The sequence below is a fragment of the Rousettus aegyptiacus genome, unplaced genomic scaffold (genome assembly GCF_014176215.1).
Source record: "Rousettus aegyptiacus isolate mRouAeg1 unplaced genomic scaffold, mRouAeg1.p scaffold_m13_p_6, whole genome shotgun sequence".
In the NCBI taxonomy this organism is placed as follows: Eukaryota; Metazoa; Chordata; class Mammalia; order Chiroptera; family Pteropodidae; genus Rousettus; species Rousettus aegyptiacus.
This window is the reverse complement of record NW_023416309.1, coordinates 104,972,256-104,999,005: the sequence shown is the minus strand read 5'-3', so window position 1 is coordinate 104,999,005 and position 26,750 is coordinate 104,972,256. Positions and strand designations below refer to the sequence as shown.

Genomic DNA, 26,750 nt, shown 5'->3' with positions numbered 1-26,750 from the left:
TATTAATTTTCAGTTATTTAAGAACAAAATATAATAGAGCTAAAACAAGAGACATAAGAAAATTAACAACAACAAAAAAAATGGCAGTAAAAACTCCCTGAATGAAGATAAATTAATGTAATACCTGCAAATCTCCAAACAAATGGCTTAGTTCTGCTCTTTATTTTAGCAAATGGGTCTACTTTTGCAACTAAAAGCTCTTTATCAAGAATCAAGTTCTTCATATAGAGGATAATAAAATAAACCAAAATATAGCACAAAATAAAGTCAAGACTCAAACAAGGTCATTGTTTAAAACAAACAAACAAAAAAATGCAGTTTATTTTCCTCACCACTTTCTCAGGAGATAATGAATTCATCCACTTTTCTATCAAGGTTTCCATGTAACTGCCTGAGAGCTGTTTATTCTCATTTTGCTGTTTCAATTTTATCAACCGTGAAGCATATCTTTTCTGCCATTCTGCTAGTTCTTCCTGGGAATGTGCTGAAGTACACTGGGCACCATACCTACAGATTCCTTGCTCTAAAAATCTAAGTAGAACAGGAAAGACTGTTTTATCATACATTTTGTGGGACCACTTAAAAGACAAACTTCCAGCATTTTGCCCTCTGACTCTTCATTAACAAAAACAAAACAGTCTCCTCAAAGGCCATATTTATCACACTGTCTAGCACAGAAGAGGAAGAAGAGGTTCAGAGAACATTTACAACAGTTAATCAAAACAGCAACTCCCCATTGTCACTGACCTCATTCCCTGGAATAAAAGGGTACTATAAAGCAGAACATAAGCATAACCACCCCCACCCACAAAAAACCACCATTGAAAAGGTAGTTTCCTTCATGGTATCACAACGCTATTAGACAATTCCTCATAGAGCAGAATATTTTTTAAAGCAACACTGACATCAAGTGGATCAGTTCGTCAAACACAGGTATGCCCTACTTCCCAAAATAATACGACCCAGAGAAAATTCTCCACATTCTAGGAATTTCATTCTGAAAAAAATGTTCGTATCATCAAGTTATCATTTTAAGGCTGCTATCTTTCACCTTCCAATGTAATACCTTTACTCTTTTCTATTACTATTACTTATTTTATTGAAAATATTGGATTCTATTAATTTGCTTGACATTTTAAATAAATTAAAAGTTCTATATTAGAATCAATAGTCAGATTAAATTCTTCAACAGATCAGTTAATAAATGTTCATTTTAAAGGTTACAGAGTTAATGGTTTCTCAGTGCTTATGACTCAGAAAATTCAACTGTCAGTTCGGTGGTCCAAAACATAAAAAATTAAGACTTAAATCACTAATTTTTTTTAAGTTTTAAAAACTTTGCAAAATTATGGGTCCAGGCAGTTTTTAAACAATTGAAGCATTAAAAAGAAAAAAAAGATCTCCTAAGGTAAAAAATAAAAATTAAACGATAAATAGCAAAATGGAGACAAGAGAAATGTTATAATTTTTCAAATGGAAAATATGGATAGTAAATGAACAACAGCACAATTTAAGTTATCACATGGCTCACCATACTTGAAAAGATGAGTATATACTAACCCTTTCTTGGTGATGTACAAAGCACCTGGACTTAAGTTGTCCTATTTATTAAGTGTTCTTATGCTTCCTAAGACACATGTAAAATCATGCATGCTTCTCTTAAGTATATCTTAATTAGCCAAATATTTCTTCGTCTTTCTATTGCTTTGTTTTAAATTATTTAAATTGTTTCCCTAATAACTGAAGGTTATTCTCATTTGGACTATATATTTTCTCGCATTTCCTTTGCATAACAGGATTGTGGTCCAGATGTCAGCAGGATTTTCAAAATTCACTACTTAGTTTCTTTATTTCTACCACAAAGATCTAATCTGATGTCTTAATTATCAAAACTACATATCAAATTCCACTTATCAAAAGCAATCTAACATGATCTTTTAAATCTAAAAAAATCCCACTAGCTTTTATAAAAAGAACTAAAAAGTTCATCTTTCTAAATGTGCCTTTAATAATTCTTTCCACCTTAATACACAATTATTAAATTTTGATAGGCTAGCCCTTCAAATATAAACTACTTGTAAATTCTATTTAAGAATTACATGAAGATAATAGATTCTCTTTCTTTTGAAGTTAACATTTCTTTATTTTATCTCCTACTTCAGTTTATATAAAATAATTTCAATTTCAATCACAATAACTGGTAAATTTCACAAAAAGCAAGACACCAGGAATGAAATGCAATCGTAATAATCCAACTACATTATAAGAGACTTCTAAACAGTCTTAACAATCTCCACTTTGATCACTGTTGTTTATAATTAACAGCTCACCAATATGGCTCTAACTTTTATTATTTAATATTAATGACCATTATGGCTTCTGTTTCAAACTGAACATTATACTTGTTCTTTTGTATATTATCTTCTTTTAAAAAATGAAGTAAAATTATTCTTTGAATAAAGACATGTCATTAATTTAAAACAAAAATTTCACATTACCTTTTACACAAAGTATATTCCTCGCTGCTCGTGATTCCTCTAGGTGGTGGGCGGAAACGCCAACCATTACAAGATCCTAGAGAGTAATCAGGATATAGTCTTATCATTTGAAGCTTGCTAATAATTCTGATATTTTAATGTGTAAGAAATTCTATAAACCCTCCACACACATCATCCCAGATGATGTAAAAAGGACATGACATACTTGCCTCTACCAAAAAAGTAATCTACCAATCAAATGAGTTAAATCAATTAACCATATGAAACTTAGAAATCACCGCAGAAGCAATTATCCAGCAGCTAAATCAAATCTATGACCCTGACTCTATCCTAGCAACTGGTGGGCACATTTCCAGGGCAGTCTCTTCCTTAAGAAGCTCAACCGAAGGAGGGACACTGGCATGCTTGTCATTTCTTAAGTATGAGATGTATCTCTATTAGCAATTACTTCAGGAATGAGAAAATTATGTATCCTGGAAGGAAATTTTGAAGAACAAATTCCAATACTGCATACTGAGTTCCACATTACCACTCCTGTACTTTAGGATTTGTCTGACACATCGCTGTATAAAGTAACCCTTTTTTACAATTGAAATGAAATTCGAAAAGTTGAATTCTGAGATAGAAATTAAAAATTAACATTTGTTTACTTCTGATTATAAAGAGCTGTGATTCGTTTACATAAATGGTTCCAAATAAGCCAGAGAAAGTAAGGCTCAAGAGAGAAATGGCTAGAGCTACAGAAGCTGAGCAGCCATCAGTTTTCAAGAACAAATCACTGTGCCTCCTTTCACCCGCAAAAAAAAAAATAATAATAAAATAAAGATATTCAGCTAGGTAGAATTTAAAGCTATCTTTTATCCCTTACTAGCTTTATGGCTGGGAAAATTTCTGAACCTTAATAAACATGTTTCACCACCCATCAAAAAGATGGAGAAGGGCTCTAAGAAGTCAGTACGTGTTTCTGTGATAGCCACTACCGCAGTACACAGTATCCGGCAAGAACTCAGTGAACGCTGGTCTCTCTTCCCTTTCCTTTGGCAAGAGATAAGGAGATCGTGAATTTTAACGGTGGCAGCAATAACTCAGTTTACAGATCAGAACTTCCAAAAAGTAATATTGTACTGGCCTGGGGTAGAGAGAGAGGAGAAAAGGCCTCCCTGTAGAGATTGCCAAGAATGGGTTTTAAATTTAGAACTACATGGAGGCAAGAAAATAAAATAGATGGCCTCTGGAGTTATCTACCACCTCCATTACTCCATTATCCTATGAAAAGGAGCCAGTGAAAAAAAGTGCTTTCATCTACACCTTTTTCTTAAAATTAAATTTTTATATTCTCACCTACGCCTCCACTTATATGCACTGCAACTCAGTAAATTTCCTCCCAATAATCAATTAATAAAAAAGCAATGCCCAGAATCACAGGTACCACAAACTACACTTTGGTACTTACCCTCTTCTAAGTCTTCCATGTGATATCCAGACAGGGCATTACCAGTTGCTGTCTGCAATTTTTCAAATGAAAGATAATTTTATAAGAAATATCTAGTTGATGTTGGACATTTTCAACATTTCTTTAAAGGCTGAGTTTGAATATTTATAAATTTTTAGTAAACATTAATATTTCAAATGATATTGTTTGCTATTTGCTTTATGTTAAACTACATTTAAATATGGAAAAGAAGTACTTGTTTAGCCCTCATTAAGGAAACTGATGAGAGATTTCCTACATAAAACTACCTGCTGGTCAAGGACAAGACATCTTAAGTCTCCAGTCCTGAACCCCACAGAGTAGCACCCTCCATCCATTTATTCATTTCACTCTCCTCTTAACACCTAGAGAACGGCCGGCTAGCAAGGAGCCTCTCCTCCTGTACCAAGTGCAGTGGCACCACTTCGGGGCCAGGAAGCACATCTTACCAAGTCCCCCTCACTCTGGGATGAGCCCTTCTCCCACAAGGAGACCATGGCGGGAGCCCCACTCGCTCTGACTCCTGGTTTACTTGACTCCCTGGGTGCACATAAATTCCCAATCTGTCCCTTTGGCTCTAACTTAACACTCCACACCCCTGATTCCAACTGAGTGCCAGCCACGGCATCACTTCCTGTTAACTATTCCATAGCATTTTACATGCTGGATCACTGTCAGCCACGTACACCCACTGTCAACAGCATTCCTGCCCCTCACAGAAAATCTGTTACGTATGATGGGTATTTGGTAAGTGTCAGATGGTTGGATGGTCACCTAAGCACTTCAAACACAGTCTGTCCAACCCCAAATCTCATCCTCCTTCAGTGCTCCTTACCTCAAGTTAACAGATTCATCTTCCCCAAAGAGAGCCCAACTGAAATTCTGAACGCCATCTTGAACACTCCCTCTCTGTCCTGCTTTGAGTATCGTCCAAATCCTGCCCAAGGAGGTCTAGAATATCCATCATATCTGTGTTCTCTACTCCCACTGCCACAGTCCTAGGTAGAGCCCTCATTACTACTTGTCTCACCTTCCCCTAAACCAACTGACTGCCAATCTTATCCTGTACCAAATCACCTCTGGGTCTTTACTCAGCTTCCCCCTTCCATCCTTTAACCTCAGTTCCCACACTCTCGCCTCCCTGGTTTCCCCACAGAGTGTTAATCTCTCATTTCCCTGCCTGACCGTCCATTACAGCACTAACCCCGTTACAGCACTAACCACAAGCTGCCCTGTGGCTACATTAGCTATGTGCATCTTGGACTGCCTTGCCAGACTGTTTTATAGGGATCTCAGCTTTCCAAAACCTACAGAACCTTGAAGAGCACAGGTGCACACTAAATGCTGAACTGAATCAGGAGGAAACATATCCCAAGGTGAAATATGGAATGTCTTGTACCATAGAAAAAAATGTCATAAATGCTAATTGCATATAACAATAATATCACTATAATTTATATGTTGTTGATTAAACTGGACTTTTCAGGTTGGGGTGGAAAAAAGTTACTATAATACCTCTTTCTACCAGAAAATATCCTTGATGTTCAAATTATTTAATAAGTTTTTTAAGACAATCCATTCTTTTTGTAAAATGAGGACTGAATATAAGAATGCATAAGCTAACAAATTAGTTGTAATTGTTCGCATTAAAAGGATGAATTCTGTGTTTACAAGATACATTAGAAGATCTCTTTAAATTGTACAAGCAAGCTCTAAGTGCCATAGTCCCACACTAGCCCTTAAAATATGATTCCAGCTACACAGACTGTATAAACACAAAAGCTAAAACTTGAATTCAAGTATGAATTTAAAATATCCCTTCTAAAAATTTTATCAAAATAAATTTATCAAATATTCCAAAAAATGGAAATAAAATGTTTTGGTCATAGTATGAAAGCTAAAGCATTTATAATTATTAGAAGGGAAAAATACATTCACGAGTCAGCATCTGCGATGATCTGCAAATACAGAGTAGGCCTGTGCTGACTGACGCTACAGCTCTGAGCCTGGCAGGGTCTGGTGAACAGCATATCCTCATCAGAAGAGCTGGTAAAAATGAGACACTCAGCCTTGACTGAGGACTGAGTATTTGGCTACTGTGACTCTTAGGTTCCAAGATACTGTGTGTGTTTGTTTTTTTAAACAGCCTTTTTATATGCTCAGACCCCAGACCCAAGATGGAATGGCGGTATCAATTAGGTTAGGATCTTAGGTCTTAACTGATGCCTTCGAGGAAAGCAGCTAAATTCCATATTGCTAGAACCCCTATAAATTCACAATCAAATCTATTGACTTGATATTTTAAATTTTACTGAAGAATATGTATTCCTTTCATTTTCATTAGCTAGCCTTAGTTTCGTATCTTCATCCTCATCCACCAGCACTTGCAAGTTAAACAACAGTTCAGCCCAACTTCTAAATAACAAATTCTCGCTGTTTTTAAATATGTCATGTGCAGTAATAAATAAGGGTTGTTGCATTGTTAGCTTTTATTAGATGGATTTTTTTAACCAGAAATACTATCTGGTTATATAGAAAATCAATTACAAACAAAACTAAATCGCTTCTTCTAAAAGTACAGTGGTATCTGTGGCCTTACATGTAAAAGAATTATAAATATAAAAAATAAAATTATACACACACACACATATTTGTGTGTGATTATAAGTGGAGCTGGTAATTCAATTAAGGCAATGAAGAGAACAAACCCAAAAATCATAAAATGAAAGGTCATCTTATTTTACATTCTCATTTTAAAAGTCTAAAACACTTCCTTTACTTCTTAGAAATTAACGAGACACATGAACACAAGAAAGGAAATGGCTTTGAAGTTAACTAGAGCTTCCTGGTTCTTGGTTATTTCAAGGTAAGACAACAGAAGCCAAAGAAAATGACAATGTTTTTTAAAAAAAATCTATACTACTGTAGCAAACAGAGTATCTTTATCCAGCTTATGTAATTCATGATGACTACCCATGCTTACTTATTTGCTGGTGTTATATTATAGATTTGAAATGGGAAAGTAATCTGCTAGAGGTCCAGGTTTACACCCGGGGTCTCCACTCACCCTCTCTGCCTATCTGGAGCAACTTCCATTTCACTCCCCATGACACCAGCGCCTTCTCAACCCTTACAGCTTTGCTTAACTGTCCACCCAATCTCAGTTCTCTTTTTCTTAACGGAAAGCTTATTCTTTTCTCTCATACCACTTACCTCAATGTGAATTATACCTAATTTATTTGTCGTCTATATCTTTCTCAAGACTTTACCCTCCCAGAGGACAAGGGCCCTGGGTGTCTTGGTCAGTGCTGTACCCCAAGGACCAAGCATAGAACCTAGCACATAGTGGGTGCCAATTTTTGAATAAATAAGCCAATCAATCACTTTACATGGGCTTCCATTTACGATAAAAGCTGACCAAAATGGTTATTTTTAAAGTGAGATCTCTAAATAAAAATATTTTCACGTGCCTGTATGAGGAACAGAAATTTGAGACTTACAAAGCTATGGGCCTTTTCCACACTATTGCTGTCCCTGGTCTGTCCACTTCTCCTTTTACCAGGGCGTATATTTATTCATCATTTACCCTGACACACATCTCCTAAACCCATTCCCTAAAAATCAATCAGACTTTTTTAGTTGCTTACAAAAACGTGACGAGTATTTAATAACAGTATTTTCTGACCAGGTGTAGTTAAACACTAAAATTTCCCAATCATCTGTCTGTCTATTGGCCAGAGACAGCTAACAAGAATTAGAAACAGAAGACCTGGGGTGCAGAGGAAGCATGAGAAGAAGCAGAGCCCCTAGGACGGGATCAAGCTGGATTACAGAGCAGAGTCGGGAGGTTCCACTGCCCTACCTTCACGGCCTTGCTTTCTCAGCCAATGCCCATGTTCCAAATTTTAATACAGATGCTTATTAGCCAGACTGAGTTAAACTCTCCAAAGAGACCCTCTCGAATGGTCTTACCTCTGTTTCTGTGAGAAGTGTTTTTAGCCTTGTCAAATCTTTTGTTACCATCCCATTCTGAAAGGGTTAATGAAAAAGGGAAAAAACAATTAGTATGTTAGTTCTTTACTGTGGGGACTTAATTCAATTTCTCAGCTGTTTCTAAGGCTTATCTGTAAAGAAAACAATGCTAACCCCTCATCTCCTATCCCCGCTGCCATTAATGGTGATAATTAAGCTAGCCGTCTGTAAGGAAAGTTTAAAAGGTTAACAGTACAAAATATACAGTGTGCCCTAAAACACTGTATTCACCTTGCATAAGAGTTTAAAATCAATAAAATATTCACGATGCGTATCACTGAAAATCAAGACAGGATAAGTGAAAATAAAAATAAATGTAAGCTTTTTCTTCTTAACTTTTCTCCCTTAAAACTTACATTTGCAAAATGGTGAACTAAGTTACCCATGATTCAGATTCACATAAAACAATGATACCAATTTAAAGATGGCTCATTAATAAAGTTATTAAAGGACAATATGCAAAAGTCACTCTTCTGAAATTCAAATTTCACCTGAGATTTAAAAAGCAAATTACTTTTTCCTAGTTTAAAATCCCAACAGATAAAACTGTGTAATATGCTTGACTTACACAGAAAAGTTCTTTAAAGATAGAATTAACTTAATAATAAAGAAAAAATATATTATCATCTACTTAGAACTAAAGAGCTATATACTTTTGCTATATTAATAATACATTTTAGCTTTTATATTCATTTGTGAATTTGTTGAAATCAAAAAACAATGTTAAACCAATTAAACAATTCATTGCACAAGAATTCCTTAGAAAATAACTAAATTACCCTCTGAGATAGGTATATTACACTAAGCAGTATACCAGGTACTTTCTTAATTTCTTTTTGTTTTACCAAACATATTTATTTGCCTTGAAAACACAACTTTGCTCCAGGTTTTCATAATTGACATCAATTCAAAATAATAAAGTATAGGGAATTCATGCGGTATAGCTAAGTATACATATACTTCCTCGCTTTCAGTGTTTTTCACTATACTCCTAAAAATCTATCAGCAAATTTTATAAGTTACCAACTGGTGAAAAAAGTTATAATATCTATTTTCTTCTAATTTCTATAGGTTACCAACTTCAAAGTGACAAAAAGTAGTCTTTGAGTTATTTCAGCTCAAAACAAACAAAAACTCTAGAAAATTAAATGCTGCACCAAAAAAAAAAAAAAAAAAATTTACCCGAAGTCTGAATGGAATTAAATAGCTTCATCAGAGAGGTCGTGAATACTGACTTACATGTAGACCATCTTCAAAAACAAAAGTAATTATTACTCAGTTCAGAAAAACATAAACATTTTATAAAATAAATGGCTGAATTTAAGCACCTTATAATATCATATATGCACAAGAATATTTTAAAACCCCAAAACATCTCTAGGCTCTGTTAAATACATTTTTAAAGAAACTCATCCAGTTATTCTATACTTTCAAAGTTTTAAAAGGTACCTGTAATTCTTATATATATTATCATATATATATTATCAGGTTGTTGGAGAAAAATGAGTATCTCAAGATATTCATGAACTGTCATTTCTGAGAGAATGAAGTAAAAGGAAAAATGCACACTAATTATTTTTCCCCATAATGTTCCTAAGGAGTCAAGTGAATGAATCTGTTTTTGGACATTCAAAATTAGAGCTCATCGACGTACCAGGGACTCTCCCGTCAGTGACTTGGCAAGAATGCTGGATACAGGCTGGAGCTTTCCTTTCAGCTGCATGCAACAAAGCACCGCCTGAAAGGCACCATCTCCCTTGGCAAGTCCTTCTCCTAGCACTGTCAAAAAAGAACAGCCATCATTAATTACACGGCATCCAATACACGTTTCTCTTGATTATAATATGAGTGCACTCTCTCACAAGCATGACTTCTTATATGCTAAAAGAAAAAACTTCAAGTACCAGAGGAAAGCAGTGGTGTTTTAGTTCTGTCCAAGACATGCATGTAACTAATCCACTATACCCGAGAGCCAGGAGGACTGCACCAAAACCACAGGAAGAATTAATCTAAAAGCTCTCAAACTTATGATTTCTGAGTACATGAGGACTTCTAAACTGTAGATACCTTCAATGAATGAAGGTCTCACATTGTGACACAAGAGACCCAGGGCCATTAAAATGCAAAGAATAGAAACCGCAAATCTCAACACTTGATATTCCTCAGCAATTAAGAATTAGCCTGTATCAAAACCAGAATGATTAACTAGAACCCAATTGTCAAATGGCCATTGAAAATGCTACCCAAATTGTTTGTAAGTGTTTGCAAATTTAGCTCTATACTATCACAAGTATATATTTCTAACAGTACAGAATATAATCACTTTTATGTCATGTCTTTTGAGGTAATTTCTCACAGCAACTACAAATAGTTCAATTAGTAAAACAATCTGTATCTTCTTTACTGCTATGTCCAAAGATTGTATTTTTAGTTTGTACACATTTTAGCTTCGTTTGCAATAAAATAATATCTTGAAAGAAAATATCTTGGAAATTGCATTTTTCTAATTATTTCCAAGGAAATGTTTAAGTATCAGTATAACATACCGCATATTTAAAGTACACTGGAAGACTTCAAAACCCATATCCAAAAAAATATTTGCACAACAATGTTCGTAGCAGCATTGTTCACAGTGGCCAGGACATGGAAGCAACCGAAGTGTCTTAACAATAGATGATTGACTAAAGAAGCTGTGGTACATATATACAATAAAATATTACTCCGCCATAAGAGATGAATTACTGCCATTTGCAACAACTTGGATGGACCTCGAGATAAGCATGCTAAGTGAAATACACCAGACTGAAAAAGTTGAAATATAAACCTAAAAACAACAAACAAACAGGACAAACAGAGACTCAAGGACATGGACAATGGACTAGTGGTTACCAGAGGGTTAGGGAGTGGGGGAAGAGGGGGGAGGTAGATGGGGTAAAGGGGGTCAAATATAGGGGGGTAGGAGGAGGGTGAAGTGGGTAAAGGGGATCAAATATATGGTAGCTGAAGGAAACTGGACTCTCGGTGGTAATCACACAATAGAATATATAGATGTTAAATTATAATGTATACCGGAAAATTATATAATTATATTAACCAACGTTACTCAAATCAACTTAAAAAAAAGAAACTTTAAAAAAAATTTACAGATTATAAACTCCACAGCACACACACAAAAAAGTCCATTGGGTCTGTTCATAATTTTTATTTTGGTTGTAATGAACATATCCCTTTTGCTATATTGTTCAATGTTTTTATTATACAAATAACATTATAACGTTAATAAAATTCTACATAAAAAATTCACCATGAGCTCACCCCTGAACTAAACTGTTTTCATTTATTCATGTTCTCTTCCAATTTTTATCAATATTTACATAATTTTTACATGATTATAACTGATAGAAATATAAGTTTGTTATTATGGTTTATTTCCTTTTGGCACATTCAATATTTCCATGTTATTAGACGACAAGGATTTCTCATATTAGTGCCTATATAATGTTCCATTAAGTAGATATATCAATTTCTTTAACTATTCCCTTGCTCCAGAACAATTTCAATTTTTACCTATTAAAAATAAAACTGCAATAAACATCTTTATGTATATATATCCTTTATTGAATCAGATAACTAAACTGAAAGTTGCATTCTCTCTGTATTTAAGGTTTTATTCAATTACTTTTAATTCAAGTCAAATTGTTGTCTCACTCCATCCAAGTTACAGATCACTCATCCACTTAACTGCCCTGGATAATCCCCCAAAATGAGTAACTCCAATAGAGCATCACTGAAAATGTCTTGAGCATCTCCTAAAATTCCACGGTAAACCCACATCTCCCTCAGCACTATTACTCCTAAAACTATTCAAATATGGCTTTTGGCAAGTCATTTTGTCTCTCTGGCCTTCACTGCAATCATCTGTAAAATAGAAAACTGTATAAATTTGTTGTAAGGATCAAATGAAATAACACGAATAAAATGCTTTGAAGAAAAACAACAGCCCTACTAAGGTATGAACTACTTACATTGGAAGTAGTTTTCTCCCCTGTACAATGGAGCCAGCAGTAGACCCTGATAAGGTAGGGGTAAAGATTAATTGTATCAAGTACATAAAGTATCTAGCACAGTCTCCTCACCAAGGGTCTCTGCAAGTTACCTTCCCCTTCTAAAAATTATAAAGCACTACTGAGAACTATAAAGGAACTATCTTAGTTCATTCTTAGTAATTGGGATAGTAAGGCACTGTAGTTAATAAGAACTAAACAATACTTCGGGGAACAAAAAAAAAAAAAATCAAAGAATACTTCCACCTCGGGTGATTAGGTCATTTTTAAAGAGTACTGTATCACACATTTTACACACACCTTTCACAGATCTTTGGTTTGATAAATGGAATTTGCTGAATATTATTTTGCAAAAGTTCTTTCATTATATTGGTGTTTGTCTCAATATTTGTCAAAATAATGTTTTCCTTTTCTCTTTTTTAGAACAAAGCGATACTAATGTAATTTCTTCCAACTGTTACTTTTAATGCAATTCAGCTTATGTCTTGCAGGATCCCACATGAAGAACTACGGCAAAGAAACATTTGACAATTACGGATAAAAACCTCTCCTGCTATTGTATCATAACAAAATTAAATTGCAGTGCTGCCAATCTGGTCCCTTATTATCTTTAACATCTTGAAAAAGCTTTAAGAAAACAAAGTATGGCCTAGTGTTATTATTAAACTTGCCTCAGCTTTAATAACTGAACTTGCCAAAGGAGATGATAAAATATAATCTAATCTTGAGCAATTACAAAAAATGCTGCAATTCCCTGCAAATAAATTCTCTTCCCACCAACTATTAGCAAAATTCTACTGTGAGCACATGACTGTTCCCAAACAGAATTGCTCCTTCATGTCCACTGGGAGTTACAAAGGAGGAAATCCGAACAGCTTAGCTACATTGCCATATTCAAGTCTCTATCCTTCTCAGTCTTAAGCTTCTGTAATATTTTCTAATACTTGAAATATGTCTTACTTGGAACGGTTTGAATCAGAAACTGAGTCATAATAAAGGAGCAATCATTCAACTGTTCCAACAAAAATAGCTTATTAGGGTTTGATAGCCTCTGGCTAGGGAGGAGAGGATCAACAATTAAAAAGAGTGATTCCCCTTACTTATAAAGAACTTCCTCCAATGAGAAAGGTAATTTAAAACAAGCTTAAATTGCAGCGAATGTTAAGTAGTATTCTATATTTTTCAGTAGCATGACCATAGTAAGTTTTTTCTAAAATCTTTAATTGAAGAGCTTAGTCTAATCAAGGCATGTTCCCAAATTTTTCAAAAAAAAAAAAAAGTTTAGTTATCATTAAAAACTAAATCCTCTAATTAATAAAGTGAAATCATTCGCTAATTGGATATAATTTCTCTCTCAGAACCAACACCTCAGAAACTGAATCAAAAATGAAATTGGATTATTTTTATGTATAAAATAAATTTATAATGTGTAAATAAATCCCTTTCCTAAATATCAGGCATTTCATTTTTGACGATAAACTTATTTTCCAAAAAGATATCTGGGTTGGAGGGAGTGGTATATAAACAGACTCCAAACATAACTCTAAGTCAAATCATTAACCAGAGATTATTGTCCATTTGTTACAAGTATCAAAAAGTGTAAAAACATAAACCAAAGTTAGACCAATGCAGCAAATCTCTCACCAGTGTCCATCCGTTCTGCCAAATTAGGTTTTTTTCCCCAACATTCTTTTCCTCTGCCTCAACCCTTTTCCCTTGCCCTCTCTTTTCCAATTGCAATAAATAAACGCTTTTGGACATGTGGGCTGCAGCTTTTGTGGCATGTGTGCCCTTCCTACCAAGGTCTTTTGAAGATAAAATGTTTCCTTTGTAAAATGCCTTGGGAATATGAAAAGCCATAACAGTATTCAATGTTATCTGTCACAGAGACCTCTTCTAAATAAATATTTCATCTCCAGCTTTAAATATTCTAGTATATATATAAAATCTCTGCTACCTTGCTCCTTTCAACATTCAGTCCCTTAATCTGGTCACAAAAATCTTTGTGATCTCCTGTACAGCCTCCTCGAGTGCACGATGGGTTAAGATCTTATTGCATATTTTTGGAAGTACTCTTTCCTTCAACTACAGTTCACTGTATAAAGAAGCTTGGATTCCTTCCTTCTGGATATTCTCATACTACAGAAACATAGGAGGTTTCTCTTGGTTTATTTTCAATGTTCCAGTTTAAATTTTAGAGCTAATTCATTTACTGTCCCTCTACTTCCTTATTTCTATACAAATATAAAATAATTATACACAGTAAAAAGCTGACAATGCAATTAAGCATAAAAACAAACCTGAAACCAGGTTCCCAGAATATCATAAAAGGTTATTCCATCATCTACATGCTTGAATAAACTTCTTACTGAAGGCGCTGTTAAAATAATATTTCCAAAGTGGCCTGTTCTGCACTGCATGTGCACTGGGGGAGGGGACGTGGGCCTGCAGAGCCTTCGAAACTTCCTCTGTTAACTGTTCAGTAGCTGGATTAAGCTTTTTCTATTCAAAACAAAATCGATTTAACTATATTTTTTATCTTAAAACTCTTCCACTGCCATCATTTCCACTTTATCTTCATCTCTGTTGTCAACACTCAAAGGACATCCTGATTGTGGATAAAACAAAATTTTTTTCAAATCCTCTGCTAGGCACTCCCTTACTTCATTGTTTCCATGGTTTATTTGCTTACTTTTTTCCCCAAAAATTTGCTTACTGAGAAAAACTCTGACATTTTGCTACTCTTCTATTTTCTTTGTCCAAAAGACGAGAGCTGTGTTTTCATGTGTTCTGGAGAATCTTAATTTCAGTTCCCCTTCGGTACAGTATTTACTGAGATTTTATAAGGCAAGGAAGGTACCACTGATTTTAAGTCTCCTGTATTTAAATATAATTTCAGTTAATATAAAATTAATGCTAACAAACATTTATCCCATGAGTCATAAAACAACATGAAATACAACTTAAAAATGTCACTTGTGACTGTTGCTGATACCCTGCACAAATTAGAAAATGTCTAGGACAGTCATACAAACATGTTAAACATCTATTCATACAAAACAGAGTTCACATCTTTAAAGGAAAACAGCCCTCAAACTTAAACACTCACTTCCCTAATTTATATTCGGTCCCAAAATTAGTAGCCTAAAATTTGTTTTATTCTTATCAACTTAAATATAAATATAAGACCTTTATTTAAAAGTTAATAGATCTTACGAGGAAATGAGGAGTCAAAGATCCCATGCCATACCCTTCAGTTCCTGGTGGAGAACAAAACCATGGTACAGTCACACAATGGAATAGTGTTCAGCCATAAAAAGGAATGAATTATTGATACACGGTGAGGGAAAAAAGCCATCTGAAAAGGTCACATACGGTATTATTCCATTATGGAATATTTTCAAAATGACAGCACTTTGGAGATGGAGAGCAGATCAGTGGTGGCCGGGGATCAGAGATGGTGAAGGGGGAGGGTGGAGAGTTTGACTAATTAATGCAGGTGGCAGCAGCACAAGGGAGATCTTCGTGGACGTGGGACAGCAATTCTGTATCTTGACTGTGTTGGTGGTTACATAAATCTACACAGGATCAAATGACATCGATTTATACATATTCCTATCACAGTCACTTTCCAGGTTTTGCTACTGTACTATAGTTACACGAGCTGCAACCAGTGGGGGGGAGGTACCTGGGACCCCTCTGGACTAGCTTTGTTAACTTCCTGTAAAGGCATATTTCGAAATGAAAAGTTTCTAAAATTCCTATTGGATAAAGCCTGTACACATGAAACTTTTTTTAAAAAAAAGTAATTAATGCACCCAGATCTAAAGAAAAATTAATTAAGAAATGTTATGGGAATGCATCCCTACTTTAAAAGTCTGGTGAACAGAAAAAACAGTGGCTTGGCTAGGGGCTTGAAGACCCAAAATTCTTGTCCCCGCTCCATTAATTATTATCCAAGTGATCCTGAGCCTCAGTTTTTTCATTTCTAGAATATCCTTTTGCCTTTTTTTCCCCAAGTTTAGTATGCCAAACAGAACAACGTCTACGAAACCCTAAAGAATACATAGGCAGTAGTTCAGGATCAAGAGAAGGAGCACAACCTTTTAGATGAGAAACACCTCACTTCAAAACCGCAGTTCCCCTCTGGACTGACTCCGTGCTCTTAAGAAAAAATCCTTAATCTCAAAAAGCCTGTTTATTCATCTGAAAACTGAAATATTACAATATGACTAAATAAAATAACATATTTCTGAGGGCCTGACCCAGAGACAATTCTGAATAGTTATCCCTCTAAACTATGTAGTTTTCCAAAAAAGAAAAAAATCAATTACCATGAGAGTTTTTAATAAAAACTCTTCCAAGAAGAAAGGTGAGTAAAGACACCACTTTTTCCCCCAGGGAGAGTGGAGAAGTTCAATCAGTCATATATCAATTCGCTTTTTTTTTTTTTAACACAATTTCTATTCAATAGGGGTTGCAGAGGTTACTCCATAGGGCAAATATTACAATAAATGTCAATGATGCCCCACACTCCCTCGTAATGACAACTTTTTAAATTAATGACATGCTCAGCTAGGGTTTAAAAGTCTTGCAGCCTTACGAAAATATTTATTGATATTTATGATGACTGAGTTTGTCCTACGTAGTACATGTAGCACAATGCTGTTTTAGTTGCCAAAATTCTTTTGATTTCACTTTCCCCACTTACCTCATTCCATTTTATTAGTGTAAAAAATATAAGATTCCTGTATAATGAATATTTGAAAGGCAGAAAAAATATCATTATTTCATGAAAGCTGCCCTGTTATGTCAAACACAACTTATGTTGAGATAATGGAAACAGACTTGACCCCTTACTATATCCTGTAGTCACCAGTCTGGCAACTTTACTATCCAGAACACGACATCGAACTGAGAACTAAACTTCATGAACTTAAAGTCTATGTAGTTTATTTTCGACATGGCTTTGAGTCCTCAACTCAGAGCCTATCTACTCTTATTGAAGTACAATTCCAACGTTAGAATTTTATGGCTCTCATTAGTTCCTGCTTCGAACAAATCAGCCATAAAAAAACACTGTGGGAACAACCAGGTAAATCTGATTATGGACTGGGTTTCAGATAATATTAGGGTGTTATTATCCATTTCATTTGGTTAATAATAATATTGTGGTTAGGTAGGTATAGCCTTATTTTTTAAAGCTGCATACTGAAGTATCTAGGGATAAATATCATGATGTCTGTAATGATTTTTAAATATTTCAGAAAAAACAAATATGGTAAAATGTTACAATTTAAGGTTTGAGAATATAAATGTTTATTACACTATTTCCACTGCTTTCCTGCATGTTTTAAACTTTTATAACAAAAAATGTTTGCTTTAAATTCCATGACGAAGATCCCCTGCTTTCCTCACCTTGCCAGAGAAAGCGGCACCAGGACAGAAACGGCATGGGGGGGGGGGGCTGCAACGGGCCCGCTGAGGGTCGCGAGGAATGTGACCGGACAGGCTGACAGTGAAGGAGCAGACGCAGGAGCGCAGACAAGGGCTGCTGGGGCCATTAAGAGAGAAGCGATTCCACAGCCACCCACCGTTACGAAGCGGTATAATAATTAACGGAGGCGAAGATTTTCATCTTGCTTTTTATTACTAACTGACCGCCTAACCACGGTATTTTATCTTACATAAAAATAACGTTACCAAAAGCTAAGGGAAAAAATTACATGTAATAGCAGAATTCTACAATGAGCACTATAAACGTATAAACTTAGCCAATATTCCCTAATGTCTAGTTCAAATTAACAACTTTATATACACTGCTTTTGCATTTAAATAAGCGTTTTCTGTGTTATCACTTAAATGGTAACAAAGAATGGATGGAATTTAATTAATGAACTCCTCCCTTATTGGAGCTAACCAATTTTTCACTTTTACATATGGCACACTGCAGTCAACACCATTCTGCATGCAATTTTTTCCTTCTTTTAGATTATTACTGGGATAGTATCCCAGAAATAGGATTACGGGGTCAAAGGGTATAAACACAGTAACAAGCTGCATTTACTTCATACACCACCAACACAAGGGTGCACTCACTTCATTAACAACTTTATCTTAGACACTGGTTAAACTTTTTTCCCCAATATCATAGAAGTATATTTGGTAGACCAAAAAAAGTGCATATAATTAATGTATACAATTTTGTGAGTTTGGACATATGAATATACTTGTGTTAGTATCACAATCCAGGTAATAAACACACCCATTACCTCCAAGTTTCCTGCTTAAACTTTTATTTTGGTAATCTAGTAACTGTAAAATAGTTATCTAACTTTAAAATTCTAGGTAAAACAATTAACAGAAAAATGCAACGTCTTTCATATGCTCCTTCACCAACAGCAGTTACTCTTCCGCGACTTTTCGCAAGTCATTTAACCTTCAGGACTTTGCATGTCTCCAAAATGAGACGACTGGAACAAACTCACTAGACCTCAAAGAAGTGAAAATTTAAAAAAGAGGGGCCAATTCTCACATATAAGATTGGCAAAATGTCAAGACTGATAAATTCTAGTGCTAATGAGATCGCAGGGAACAGGCATCCTCATACGTTGCTGGTGGGTATGTGCACTTGAAACTAATGTAACAGTGTCTGTGAAAATTATATAAGGATCTAAGTATATAATTTTAACCCAGATACCGTCTTTAAAACTCCTTTACCCAGACATCCAACTTCTTAGACTATCACAATAAGAAAGAATATATGTGTATTACAGGATAAATGATAATGAACTAGAAAATCAGAACCACATCAATGTCCATCAGTATGAGAATTTTTGAATAAATTATGGCACAACTACACTATGAAATAGTAAGCAGGAGTTTGGGGCAGGTGTATTAACTTAGGAGATTCCATGATTTATGGTATATAAAAGGAAACAAGTTGCTTTGTGATGATCACATACATTTTTTTTTTAATTCTTAAAGGAAAAATCCTATCTGTATGTATTATAAGTATTTGTGTTTCTCACTATAGAGAAAGGTGCAAAAGATACAGCAAACTGGTAACAATGATTTCTTCAGGAGGAGGAAGAAGGAAAAATGATTCCCTCCTTCATATTCCTCTATGTTATCTGACTTATTACTATTTGACTTGTTGGTAATTTTTAAATGCTCATAGATAGTAAGAATTTTGTTAAAGCAAGACTGTAGTATCTCTCAAATTCCAGTTAACTCCCAAAGTATAAACTTACATGAGGCGAGGGTCACAAAAGGATTGCTGAATCTTTAATGAATGGTTAATTTATGCCCAATATGCCATAGGAGTTCATAAGATAGTTTTGCAAGGTTTACAACAAAAAATAGTTAATATGTACTTTTAAAAGTTTTGACGCAAAGGAGTAAATAGAAAAAACATTACCTTCCGTTAAACACCTTAGCCCCTACAAAATTCTAGATAAATGAAACATTATATTATTCAAATCATTGAGGTATGCAAAAAAAAAATCACCAAGAGCATGTGATAATATATGTACCCAAGGAGCAAGAATCTTTTTAATCAATTTCCTGCCCAAAAGAAAACAGGAAAAAGCACTCAAGAACATTCTATCCAGTCTCTTCTCTCTATGGAAAATCTTTCAGTGAAGGGAAAAAACATTTTAGGAGGAACATTTTAAGCATTAAAATGCTTATCCAAGCTTAGCATTTTAATCAATGTGTACATATATTCTTAAAATTTCACTCTTATTGACTGAAAATACTCACAGAAACTACAAAAGGACGCTATCCATTTTCCCAAGGGAGTGACGGGAATGTTAACACTTGTGACTAGAAACAATGTATACCCATCATAGCAGGAAAGTCGTCATCCACATTAGTCACGACTCACCGCAGAAAGGTGGTGGTTTTAAACATTAGAATCGCTTTTGAAATTAGCATATAAAAAATGAAATCTTAAACAGTGCTCAAATAATTCAAAATCTTCAAATCAGAAAAGAGTCTCATTTTTACACATACCGTGCCTACAGTCTTCATCAGCTTGCCCATAGTTTTTCTGCAAAATAAAAGATACGAGATAAAATTAAGTAGTTCGAGGGCTGCTTAAAACAAATATTTTTATCAAAAAGAAGCTCAGCTTTATTTCAAAGTTTGATCGTTAATGTTGCAAATTTAATATTCACAGAGCAAAGCTAATTCCTGTGCTCTCTGAGATTACACAACACTCTACAGACAAATGCTATCATCTGCTTCCCTACCTAGTCCATTTACTCACACTCCTCAGCTTCCCTAACCTCAAATCACCAGCACCTCCTGGGCCCCTGTTCTCATTCTCGGCTAATGGCTTGACTGAGAAAGCTGAAGCACTGAGAGAATTTCCAGAGCGTCAGCACGTCTACCTGCTTCCCAGCATTCTCCCTGCCTCCCACCTGTTACCAGACAAGCCGTCCACATTCACCGCTAAAGCCTAGCCTGCCACGCGTGCAGATCCGCTCTCCGGCCTATGGAAAAACGTCGCTCCAGCAAGCCTCCTCTGATTCTCATCATTAGCTTTTTGCTTTCTTTTGGTTTGGTCCTATGAACAAACATACTGTTATTACTGCCCATCGAAAAACATCATTCTCTTGACTTTACTTCCCTCAGCAGCTACCATTTCATTTTTTTGTGCCTCTTTGGGGCAAAATTCCTCAAGAATTGTCTGTACTCATGCATGTAAATTCCTTTCCTCTGATCCTCTTAAAATCTCTTTAATCGGTCAATCGCCCTCCACTCCAGGAAACAACGACTGACACTGCTGAACATTCCCTCCCTGGGATGCACTTTCCTCACCCAGCTACCAGGACACCTTACTCTCGGTTTTCCTTTACCTCAGGTTGCTCTTTCAGGTTGCTTTGCTGGTTCCACTTCTCCTCGCCAACCTCCTAAAACTGTAGAGCCACAAGACTAAGCCCTTGATCTCCCCTTCTCTACCTGCACTCACTCCTTGGTGATGTGCCCTTAGGCCCAAGACTTTATATATCTATCAGCTGTGGGCCAAGACTCTAAACCTAGGGTCTTTAGCCCAGACTCCTTCCAGACTCCGGCATAACTGACTACGTACATAACACCTCCGGCAGGAATCAGAGAGACATCTCTAACTCACTATGTCCAAAACGACCTCTCCCCGCACAGAGCCTGCTGCCCACGTACAGCCTTATCATCTCGGTCAAAAGAAACTCCATTCTGCAAATTGCTCAGACAAAAACATGTCAAAGTAAGTAACCTGTGACCGCTCTGTATGTCTCACTCCCTACATTCACTATATTAAAAAAAATCATACTGGTTCTACCTTGAAATTAGAACCAGAACCAAACCATTTCTCACTATCTCCACTGCTTCCATTTTGTTCTGAGACACTGTCATCTCTGGCCTGGATTATCCCAAAAGTCTCCAAACTAGTCTCCCTGCATCTATTCTTATCCCTTTATGTTTTATTCTTAACACAAAAGCCAAAGAAATCCTGGTAAATAAGACCATGCCACACCTCTGCTCAAAATCCCACCATAGCTTCACTTCCCACCTCAAGCAGAATGAAATCCAGCCCTTACAGTGACCTGGGACGCCCCATAGGATCTAGCCCTGTTGCCTTCTCCCGCTCACGCACTTTACTCCAGCACGCTGGCCTCCCAGCTGTTCCTCAAACATGGCCGGCATGCTTCTGCCTCAGGGCCTTTGCACTGCCTACTTCCTCTGCCTGTAATGCTCTTCCTTCAGATTTCACAGGGCTTGCTCCCTTACCTCCTTCATATCACCTCATCAATGAGGCCTACCTTGACCACCTAATTTAAAACTGCAACCCTAACCCTGTGACCCCAATCTCCCTTGCTCTGTTCTACCTTTTTTCATGCAGACTGTTACTTTCTAACAATCTAAAGCATTTACTTATTTACAATGTCTATTGTTTATTATCTGTCCCCCATAGAAAAAGTACTATAAAAAAGAGATCTTTTTCTTTTTTATCAATGTATACCAACCACCTAAAACAGTATCTAGCATATAATATGCACTAAATAAATGTGTCAAACAAATAGTCCAAAAGGCTATGTACTAGTACAATTTTCAAGGCTTAAAAACACAGTTGCTTGCCATCGATAGCCACTTCACTCATTTCCTCAGCCCAGAATTAGGTGATTTATAGAGGGAGTGACCAGGAATAGTCCCTAGTCAATGAAATGGACCATGGTTTGGCATTGGCTTATCAACACTATTTACTCACCAGCTGCAAAAATGAGGCAATTCTATAAAGAAGACTCTCAATTTTGATGCTTTCTATCTCCAGTGGACATGGCCCTGTGAAGTCGGCCATGGAGTACTGGCCAAGAGAAAGAAGGGCCTCTGTGCAGTGCTTGAGGGCCATTTCATAGTCCTGCCTCTTGAGTGATTCACACGCTTGTTCACATGACTTCTCAGCTCTTCTGTCTTCCATGACTCAGGGACAAAAATCCTGAAGACAGAGGGAAAGAACAAGTAAGAAAAGATTTCGAAACTTATTAATTATAAATTCTAGCCCCATTCCGATTTCAGTCGGCTTAATTATCTATCTGAATAGTTACGCGCAACCAGCCTTTTGATGGAGGTTGCAGCTGAGCAGCAGCTATTGGTGCTGCAAAATCTGTACTTCTCTTTTACATCTTATGAAGTCTTTAATATTAGATCCACGCGAAATGTCACCCATAAGTCAGGATCATACCAACAATACGTCCGATTTATAAATGAGACAAATTTATAAATGAAACATGATTTTGAATATTGTCAAGTACAACAAACCATAAAGTCGTCTTTTTTTTTTTTAACCAGGTGTGGAAATGTTTCATATTCAAACCTCCCAATTTCGGTCTTGTAATTCTGTGACTGTGACTACAGAAAATCAAAACCTATATACCATGTAGAAATTTTCCCACCAATATAAGAAAAGTGGCTAAAACGCAAGTTTGCACTGCCTATTAATTTAATTCAGCAAACATTTCCTGAGGCCAGACCATGTGCTGGCAGCACTGAAATCAAAGACGGAGCGTGTCATCAGTGCTTTTAAGAAACTCATATTCTAGCAAGAGTGGCAGAGCACAAACGAACAATTACAAGAAAGACGTTCCATCTGCCAAAAGGCACGAGCTGGCCTCAAAAGTGAAAAGAAGTTCACCACAGAGATGATAGGGAGAGCACAGGCGAGCTTTTCAGAGAGAAGAGTTCAAGCGAAATCACCAAAAGAAAGTACGCGACAGACTGCAGGTGTCCTGTTAGAGGAAAGGAGGGAGAGGAGGAGCTAGGAAAGACCTCAAATGCCACAAGAAGTGAGGGCTTTCTTCCATACGCAATGGACATGACGGAGTTTTTAAATAAAACTGAGGCCTATCATATATAAGTCCTGTGAAAACTGGTGAGAAGCAGCCATTACCACTAGTAAAAGACAACTAAACGAGTCCAAGTGAGAGAGACTGAGAATTGAAGGGCGGCCTCGCCCTAGCTACAGCGCTCAGACAGCAGGGAGCAGCAAACCTGGGCAGGGAAGGTCTAAAATCCTCTGACCTGGAATCACAACACTGCTGACGTGATCTCTTGTCTAAGTTCTGTTAAGCATGGAGGTTGCTGTTCTTGCCTGTTCCCACCGTACTCGCCCTCCTGCTCTTCCCTACCTTCCACCTTACCAAATGGCCCCAATGTACTTATCTGTCCCTCCTACCTGTCTCCCGCTTACTCATACACTTCTGCCCTCCCTCTCCACTAGCTTTGACAACAACCTGGCTCTGCCCTCTCCTGGCTGTTCTGCAGCTGCCTATAAATTGCAGTGAACGGTGAGGGGAGGAAGTTGTTGATGGGCAGACAAAAGACAGTGGCAGTGAGTAAAGCAGGATGACAGACATTAGAAGAGCTTTAGACCCCCTCAACTTTTGAGATTTCAAAAAAAGTAGAAATATCAAAGAAATAGGATGAGGAAGAATTCGAAAAGGACTTCAGTATTTGTTAGCATTTGTTAAATATGGATAGTATATCCATAGGGTACACTATAATACTCTTCACTTTTCTCACTTTGAAATTTTTTATTAAAAGTTTTTAAATTTGTAGGATATTTTAAATGTTTGCATTTAACAAATTAACACTTTCAACATAAAAAATAAAATCTGTGTTATTCACAAAATAGTCCAACAAATATTTAGAATATTGTATTTTTAGTCTTTACATAGCTTCTTCCCTTTAAACTTTCTCAGCTTTCCTTCAGTGAGCTATAATTCTCACTTTGGTTTAAAAGAACTTAAATATATCAGTTACAAAGGTATTTATGCCCCATATACTAACATGCGTTACTTTGGGTGAAATAAATTAGCAAACAAAAATAAAAAATGATTTCTATATTACTGCAGTGACTTTTCCCATTAGACATAAGAATGACATTACAGGATAACCACTAATTACACAGACCAGAATTAATGCTATTGACATTTTGGGCTGAATAATTATTTGCTGTGGGGATCTGTCCTGTGCATTGTAAGATGTTTAGCAGCATCTCTGACCTCTACTCACTAGGTATACCAGTAGCATCTCTCTCAATTTCTGACAACTAATGTCTCCAGACATTAGCAAATGTCCCCTGGGAGATAAAGTCTTTCCTGCTTGAGAACTACTGATAGAAACAGGTGTACAGGGTTTGCTTGCCCGATAACGGCCAACAGTGGATGGATAAATCCATGAATATCAAAGGCCCTAGAATTAGCAAATCTTATCTATAAAACTCTCAGCCCACATCTAGAAAATATTACAAAAAGAAGTAGAAAGAAAAAACATAATATGCAAGCTAAAGTCTTCCTAAGAAGAGGATACAGCACAGTGATCCAGAATACAGACTCAGAGCCAAAGTTCAAAATTCACCAGCCAGGTCACTCACCTGGCCTGGGACAGGCAGCTTAATCTCAAGGATCTCAACTGGCTCATCTCTAAAATGGCAAGAAGACAACCAAAACCTATCTCCTATGGTTATTTTAAAGATTAAATGAAATAATATGCATAAAGTACTTAAAAGAATGCCTGGCACACAGTAAATGCTCAGTGCTTGCTATTATTACTTTCATAAAACTTCAAATTTTCAGTTTATATAAAGTGGAAACCACTTTACTGATTTCATCATACAATATTTTAAATATTTTATTATAGAAAATAAAATATCGCTTTCCGTAACTACTTTATCCACCTGACAGAGGAAATACCTTCACTTTTTTTCTCCATCTCAATAAACTGATAATGATTATGCAAGAATAGCCACTGGAGAAATAAGTGCTTCTGTATGCACTGAAAGACGAGCCAACCCCTACAAGCGGCTATGAAGGGAGCTCACAAAGACTACTGTCAACATGAGTCACCAAACATATTAGCCAAGATCTCAGTAACATTAATATATAAGTAGAGATTAGAGGCAGAACCATTCATTTCAGGAGCTTTGGTGGGAATTGACTATAGAGATTAAGTCTCTGATACATTAGGCTCAGGTGTCTACCTCAGAAGTGGATTTGAAGGCTTCTCTCATAATTATCTTTGGTAATCGGGTCCTGCTAATTAGTTTCTAAGACCTACCTGAACCTCACTAGGAATACTTTGCTGTATAGTGTGGATCTCACTACAAGGCAGGTCTCTGTTCAACTGTTTTCTCTGGTTTTTCAGAAAGCAGTATGACCTTGCTACACATACTCCTTCTGAAGAAGTTAAAGTGCTTCCTCAAATGTAAAATAAAAATTGCCAAAGTCAAAGTGAGACAATGTCTGAGGCCATGCTAAAATGGACTATACAAAATATATGGTGAAAGCCTTGTTCACTTGCTGGCCAATTTGGCAGCTGCTCTTGTGATGGGGGCCATCCCACACCTAAGACAAGAAGATGGTGGCCGCAAGGATGATGAAAAGGCCACTAGAGCCAATCAACTCTAGGCTCCAACTTGTTATGAAAAATGGCAAGTACATGCTGGAGTACCAGAAGACTCTGAAAATGATCGGAGAAGGCAAAACCAAACTGGCCATCCTAGCCAACAACTGCTCAGCCTTAAAGAAATCTGAAATGAGTACTATGCCATGTTGGCCAAGACTGTGTCCATCACTACAATGGCAATCATAGTGAATTGGAGAGAGTGTGTGGAAAATGCTAGAGTGTGCACACTGGCCATCACTGCTCCAGGTGATTCTGGTATCATTAGAAGCAAGCCAGAGCAAACAGACTGGTGAAAAGCAAATCATGCAAAGTTTTTCTTAATAAAACTGGCCAGAGTTTGTTTTAAAAACATGTGAAAAAAAAGAAAGAAAATACATAGTTAGAGATCTAGAACTACTCCTGTACAAGGCCAGCTCCCTGATACACTTCATTGTGTACCTGACACTCTAGGACACACGAATATATCCATATAGATGGCATATGCTCCTGTTGTCTGGCCTGATCCTAGGACAGACATAGACCAAGGTGGGTCTAGTAGAGTTTCTTCTGGGACAAACGAGAGGCCCGGGGAAAGGACCTGAGTCACGTAAATCACAACAGTGTAAGAAGCAGCACTACATCTGCCCAGTGTTAAAAGTCCACCCCTATCTATGTTGATTCTTTCTCTTCCTGTTAAAAATTATCCAACTTTTACTAAAAGAATTGAAAGCACTGTAACTTTCTGCAAATTCCTACCCC

At 36.4% G+C, this 26,750-nt stretch overlaps 1 protein-coding gene and 1 pseudogene across 8 annotated transcripts in view; one reads left to right on the top strand and one right to left on the bottom strand.

Annotated features, from left to right (window-relative positions):
* The window catches only part of HELZ (helicase with zinc finger), a 136,756-nt gene that overhangs the window by 95,979 nt on the left and 14,027 nt on the right, over window positions 1-26,750 (bottom strand). For 7 of the 8 annotated variants that reach the window (XM_016129180.2, XM_016129187.2, XM_016129156.2 and 4 more), the window contains 7 exons: window positions 22,318-22,545; window positions 20,082-20,118; window positions 9,656-9,780; window positions 7,942-7,998; window positions 3,952-4,003; window positions 2,499-2,574; window positions 333-531 (listed from right to left, as the gene is read on the bottom strand). In XM_016129180.2, the coding sequence (XP_015984666.2) occupies window positions 333-531; window positions 2,499-2,574; window positions 3,952-4,003; window positions 7,942-7,998; window positions 9,656-9,780; window positions 20,082-20,118; window positions 22,318-22,527 (756 nt within the window). In that variant the 5' untranslated portion in view covers window positions 22,528-22,545. Of the gene's footprint in view, window positions 1-332; window positions 532-2,498; window positions 2,575-3,951; window positions 4,004-7,941; window positions 7,999-9,655; window positions 9,781-12,026; window positions 12,073-20,081; window positions 20,119-22,317; window positions 22,546-26,750 lie in introns of those variants that run through there. The other variant, XM_016129203.2, reaches the window with a different exon arrangement.
* On the top strand, window positions 25,965-26,305 carry LOC107502270 (annotated as a pseudogene).